The sequence below is a fragment of the Lactuca sativa genome, chromosome 2 (assembly GCF_002870075.4).
Source record: "Lactuca sativa cultivar Salinas chromosome 2, Lsat_Salinas_v11, whole genome shotgun sequence".
Classification (NCBI taxonomy): Eukaryota; Viridiplantae; Streptophyta; class Magnoliopsida; order Asterales; family Asteraceae; genus Lactuca; species Lactuca sativa.
In genome coordinates this window covers 73,986,671-73,993,096 of record NC_056624.2, presented here as the reverse complement: position 1 = coordinate 73,993,096, position 6,426 = coordinate 73,986,671, and the positions used below count along the sequence as shown (strand labels likewise).

Sequence of the window (6,426 nt, the reverse complement as noted above, 5' to 3'; positions counted from 1 at the left end):
CTAGTCTTCAAGAAGTTGTGTTACAAGAAAATTGAATTGCTTTTGGTGAAATGGTGGCATAGTTTTAGGTCAATTGAAACCCTTGTAGCTTCCGGTTTATTTTGCATTTAAGGTCATAATGTGATTCTCAACCTCACGTCAACCTTGGGATCAATTGTTGATATGGAATGCTAAATTTTAAATTTTAACTTCTTGAAACCTGAAGAGGTTTAAGAATCAGATGAGCAATATGAGAATTTGTTAAGTGCAACAATAATCCATGCTACATAATAACCAAAAACTTATTGATATAAAACATCAGGAAATAGATGACAATATCAAACTACTTAAGACTACATCAAAATTCAAAACTGAAACACATACATAAACAGAAGCAATCAGAGATCAAACACTACTACTCTCAATAAACAAAAAACGTAAGTCTCGAAACAAACCTTGATTTAGAAATGGAATCAACACCTAAATTGAAACACATTAGAGCATCATATATAATACAGACTTGCAAAACATACTCTTATTCCTCTCTTCAATTTCAGATTATGTTACTTACTGGCTTTTGCCATTTTGCTGTGAAGCAGCAAAATTACGGATGACTTCCATTGCCAATTGATGAGCACTCTTGTTCTCAACCCTTGCAAGTGCATCCACAGCTTCAAATGTTTCCTTATCAGTGAAAAGCTTTAAGTAGTAACGTGATGATGATTTTGGTACTCCTTCCCATTTGTCCACTATTTCTTGAAGTTTCTCAAATCCCTTGAAAGAACAAAGAAAATAATTGTTATTCAATAATTAAAAGAGTAAATTACACGAATGGTCCCTATGGTTTGGGATAATTTGCACACTTGGTCCCTAACTTATTTTTTTTAACTCGGAAGGTCGATATTGTTTGTTTTTGGAGTAAATTACACGAATAGTCCCTATGGTTTAGAGTAATTTGTGCGTTTTGTCACTAACTTTTTTTTTTTAACTCGGAAGGTCCCTACTTTTTTTTGTTGCGTGTTTGGTCTCTATCTTACCTAAAAAGACTATTTTGCCCTTGATTTTTTAATTTATTTAAATAAACACACCCCCAACCCTACCCCCTTCACCTTACCTTACCTACCCCACCATTTTTCCCTTATTTAAATACTAGTCTTTTTAGGTAAGACAGTGACCAAGCGCGTAACAAAAACAAACAGTAGGGACCAAGCGCGTAACAAAAACAAACAGTAGGGACCAAGCGTATAACAAAAACAAACAGTAGGGACTTTCCGAGTTAAAAAAATAAGTTAGGGACCAAACGCACAAATTACCCCAAACCATAGGGAACAATCGTGTAATTTACTCTTGTTTTTGTTACGCACTTGGACCCAACTGTTTGTTTTTGTTACGCGTTTGGTCCCTGTCTTACCTAAAAAAGAATATTATTTAAATAAAGAAAAATGATAGGGTAGGTAAGGTAAGATGAGAGGGTGGGGTTGGGGGTGTGTTTATTAAAATAAATTAAAAAATCAAGGGCAAAATAGTCTTTTTAGGTAAGACAGAGACCAAGCACATACAGTAGTGACCTTCCGAGTTAAAAAAATAAGTTAGGGACCAAACGCGCAAATTACCCTAAACCATAGGGACCATTCGTGTAATTTACTCAAATAAAAAGCTAAATTACTTTTTTCATTTTAGTTTTATTAAAATATTTATTTATTCATCATAAATACATATAAATATATAATTGAACTTATTGTTTTTACTTATTTCAACATATAACAAGGGTATTTTGGTCTTTTAATATGGATATGAAGGAATCTTACGACGCGATTTGTGAAGTCGCCAAATGATTCTTTAGATTTCCTCTTGGATTTCCAGCTGTGGAACAAGGGTTCAAAGACTTTCTCAAGGTCTTGGATCTTAACCTTGTTCATGAAAGTTCTGGCTAATGCAGTTTGACCTGGTGTTCCCCCAAGCCATAGCTACAAAAAAGAACAATGTCACACAAAGGGCATTCACGTCTTTTCACACATGATCAAAAGTGAATCCAAAAAAATTGCAACTTTTTTCTCATTCACATCAATCTTTGTCCACACGTTTTTAGGTAGGACAAAAGCTTTCAGGTTTTGTCCTGTTGACATCAGTCTCAAGTTACATGTATGTCAGATATAGTACAACCTGTTCTGTTCTGTTCTGTTCAGTACAGTTCTGTACTGTGTAAGAAAAAGAAGTGAAAAGTACCTGATAGCTATTAGGACCATCACCAACCAATCCAAGTTCAGCCATGTAGGGTCGAGCACATCCATTAGGGCAACCAGTAACTCTTACTACTATGGATTCATTATACGGAAGACCAACCTGACATCACAATCTCATGCTTCTTAATAAAAATCACATGAAAACTTAATTTTTTTTTTTAAGTTTCTTACTCATTCCAACTAGGTACCTGAAACTTTTTTCAACAAATTTAACCACTCAACTATCAAATTTGTAGTGAAACTTTATTGGAGTATAAGTCAACATGATCATTGACTTTCTGTTAGAAAGCCTGCCACGTCACTATTGCCATGTCATCTATCCGAGTAGTTGTGTTGGTTTGTTTGTTGCAACTTACAAGCCTCTTTTCACAACAAACTAACTAACACAACTACTCGGATAGATGACATGGCAATAGTGATGTGGCAAGCTTTCTAATAGAAAGTCAATGATCATGTTAACTTATACTTCAATAAAGTTTGTATTTTCTTTTTGTTCCATTGTTATAAAATTTTGCATTTATTGATGACGTGGCACAAGTTATAAGATGTGGCAGACTAATGGAAACAATTTCATTAAATAGTAACAAAGTTTCACTAAAACTAATCCATGTCAACAAAAAAGTACAAATTTGAGAGTTGACAAGAAGTTTGAGATATTTAGGTGGAAATAAATAATAATGAAAGTTGGTTACTATTTAATGAAATAATGAAATTAATTCAATAAATACCTTCTCAAATACAGCTCGAACCCGTTTAAGAAGGTCAGGAATTCCTCGTTCAGCTTCAGTAATTGCAAGAGGACAAAGTGGAAGAGCAGGGCATGCCATTGCAGTTATGTTAAGAGGATCCACATAAGTAGGAGGCTGGAAAAAAAATAACAATTTCCAATAAATAATATAAGTAACTATTGAAGATAATTAAATAAATCTTTAATTAAAGGACTAGATGCAAGAAATAGCAATATACTTTTGTTTATCAGTTTATTATAGCATCTTCTTATGTACATTTCTTTGTATTTTGAGTTTTTGACTATTTTCAATCTTTTTTTCTTATTAACGCATTTTGTTTTGAAGAAATGAAAGTATGATAATATAAAAGGTTAATGAAAGTATGTTGCTATTACTTGTAAAAGGTAGATGAATACAGATGACTTACCAAAAGACCACCTTGTGCTAAAGCTACAGTGATCGGACGTTTCCAAGAAGGGCGAATATCACAAAGGACAATGTTTTGGTTTGGTGTGATCCTCACATTCAAGTTATACTTCTCAATTATTTCTCTTAATGTCTTCTTCATTATCCCCTTAACCCTACCACTATCAACATGGAGCCCACAAAATAAACGCCCATCACCCTGCCACAACAAATTAAATGTAAGAAAAACAAAGTAATGTCTTTTTAAGAAAAAGATTCAAAGTATCAAAGTGGAATGATATAATTGGGTAGATTTTGATGAAACTAACCTGTTCATTCCACCCCAGGTGGCTTTTGAATTCCCATTCGGGTAACTCCTTTGGAGGTTGAAACTTCTTTCCATAGTACTCTTCAACAACTGATCTAAACTTATCGATTCCCCATGAATCTATCAGGTATTTCATTCTACTGTATCTTCGGTCATCTCTTCTTCCATTTTCTCTTTGTGTAACAACAATGGCTTTCACTGCATACAAAATATCCTCTTTAGGGACATAACCCAATGGCTCTGCTAAGCGAGGGAAAGTGGATTCCATCCTATGTGTTCTTCCCATCCCACCACCAACCTGAAAAAAAAAAAAAATATGAGCTTGATTTTCATATTTCTAAAACAGAAAACAAACAATAATAATGCATGTTTAAAAATGTCATACGTATAGATTGAAACCCTGGGGTTCTCCATTATCATCAGTAACAACCACAACACCAATGTCATTTGTCAAAAGATCAACCGAGTTATCTGTAGGCACAGTGACTGCAACTTTAAACTTTCTTGGCAAGAACTGAGTTCCATAAATAGGCTCAGCAGAATCAGGAAAATTTGTCCCATGAGAGTTGTCATTGCGAGCTTTCACAACTTCAGGAGGTTCTGCAGTCATAAACTGCTCCCCATCTACCCACATATCATAATAAAATCCAGATTGTGGGGTTAAAAGAGCAGCAATGTTGTCTGCTGTTTGTTGGGCAAAAAGGTAATCTTTCCTCACAAAAGGGGCAGCAGGAGCAAGAACATTTCTATTGAGATCACCACATGCACCAAGTGTTGATCCCATGTTTTTGATGATTGTGCTCATTACAGTTTTGAGGTCCTTCTTTATGACTCCATGGAGTTGAAATGTCTGTCGGGTTGTTAACCGAAGAGTTCCAATTCCAAATTGATCAGCAAGATCATCCATTGCAAGGTAGAGTTGATTGGAAACTTTTCCACATGGGTTCTTTGTACGAAGCATGAATGAATATGATTTGGCACCTCTTTCATCTCTGTTATATTGTTGGTAGCTTCCATGGAACTTGATTAGTTGAGTAGCAGCCTCGTTTATGTTAGGTGCATCAGTTAACAACTCTTCATTGAGAGGGTATCGAATGAAGTTGCTTTGTTCCTTGAATATTTCAACCTTGCTTCTCTTAGTCTCAACTGCAGTTTCCTGCTTCACTGGCTGCAAACACGTAATAGAAAATTAGAGACAAATATCTTCATTAGTTATAATGATGCAACTTGGAGATTTTAAAACATATCATAAGAAGGTGGTCTGTTTCAAATACTTAATTTGAGAAGTGAGTTTGATTTACAGGCTCGGTTTATTGAAAAAAGAGAGATTGACTCGTAAGCAATTAAGTTGATTGATTTCTGTAATGGAACACTGCTTCTGAACTAGAAAATAGAAATGAAATGCATATGCTTTGTAAAGTAAAATAATTTCTGTTATATGAAAATACATGACGCAAATTGAGATTAGCAGAAACTTTCCGAATTTATGAACATCGGAAGATCCAAATGCCATGCATCCATTCCCGTAATGAAAGGGAAACAATATTACATACGAATGTGTTATTTGAATCCAAATCACCACTCAAAAAGAACTCATTTCCCCTGTTTTTTCTAACAATAACACAACTTAATCATACTGCTAAAGCTCATGCTAGAGCCATGGAAGCAAAAATCATTTTCACACTTCAATTAACGTTAGATCTTACACGACTACTATTTACATTTCTGATGCTAAATCTGAAATCGTAAAGCAAGAATGAATCAATGTTGCAGAACAAAGACAGAATCCAGAAACAGTAGAATATGATAATTACCGTTGAAACAGCTCTGATGACGGCAGGAGAAGTGGAGGAAGATATGGATGTGAATGGATGTATGCGTGTGTCCAACAGAAGCGAATAAGTAGACGAGTAGCTCGTGTTTTTCCTGAATCCATTAAAAGTTTTCAATTGAAGCTTAGAATCCTTCACCAGCGATGTGTTTGCAGCTCCGATCGATGACGCCGCGGCTGTCGACATCGGAACAGATAGAAATGTCCGATTGAATGAGAATAAAAGCTAGGGTTTATAGAAAGCGAGAATTTAATGGGCAAGCTGATATTGAATCGGGTGGTTAGTGAAAGGCGACTGTGGTTCTTTCAAACCTCTCTGTATTGTGCCATGTCACGTGCCACTCACGAGCACATTTCGTATGAATAGTTTCACGCGCTTCATTTTATCGTCCGTTTCTTACTCGCCTATATTTTTAAGGGTACGTTTGGTTGAAATTACTAGTATCTTTTATTGTATTTTTTATTAAGGCAATTTTTGTTGGCATGGTATATTTTTTTGATTGGCACCATATAATTGTTGTTTTTGTTTTTTAATGTTTTATTTTTGTTGGCATCGTATATTTTTTTATTGGCACCATATAATTGTTGTTTTCGTTTTTAATGTTTTATTTTTATATCTTATTAATTTATTTAAATAATACATTTATTTTTAATTAATCTTGATTATTTTATTATATTTATAAGCTTTGTATTTTATGTGTTTTTATGTATATAGCGTTTGTAATATAAAGAATCTCGGCAATATAATTTTAAAATAAAACTAATAATAAATATTTAACAATTATTGAATATAAAAAGTTAGGTTATAACCCCATAGAAATTACGAGTAAAAGATTTATAAACGATTATTAAACTAATAAATATAAGGATTTTTTAGACTTTTATATTTATTATTTAAAGTTACTATATATA

General features: G+C 33.9%; 1 protein-coding gene across 1 annotated transcript; it reads right to left on the bottom strand.

Moving 5' to 3' along the window:
* Nucleotides 1–270: 270 nt before the first annotated feature.
* LOC111909124 (sulfite reductase [ferredoxin], chloroplastic) lies at nt 271–5,804 on the bottom strand. Its single transcript, XM_023904912.2, has 8 exons — nt 5,498–5,804; nt 4,069–4,851; nt 3,685–3,981; nt 3,378–3,575; nt 2,951–3,085; nt 2,206–2,322; nt 1,788–1,946; nt 271–753 (listed from the first exon to the last, which is right to left on the bottom strand). Exons 1-8 carry the CDS (start codon nt 5,699–5,701, stop codon nt 547–549), a joined length of 2,100 nt encoding a protein of 699 aa, XP_023760680.1. The 5' UTR covers nt 5,702–5,804; the 3' UTR covers nt 271–546.
* Between the last annotated feature and the right edge of the window lie 622 nt (nt 5,805–6,426).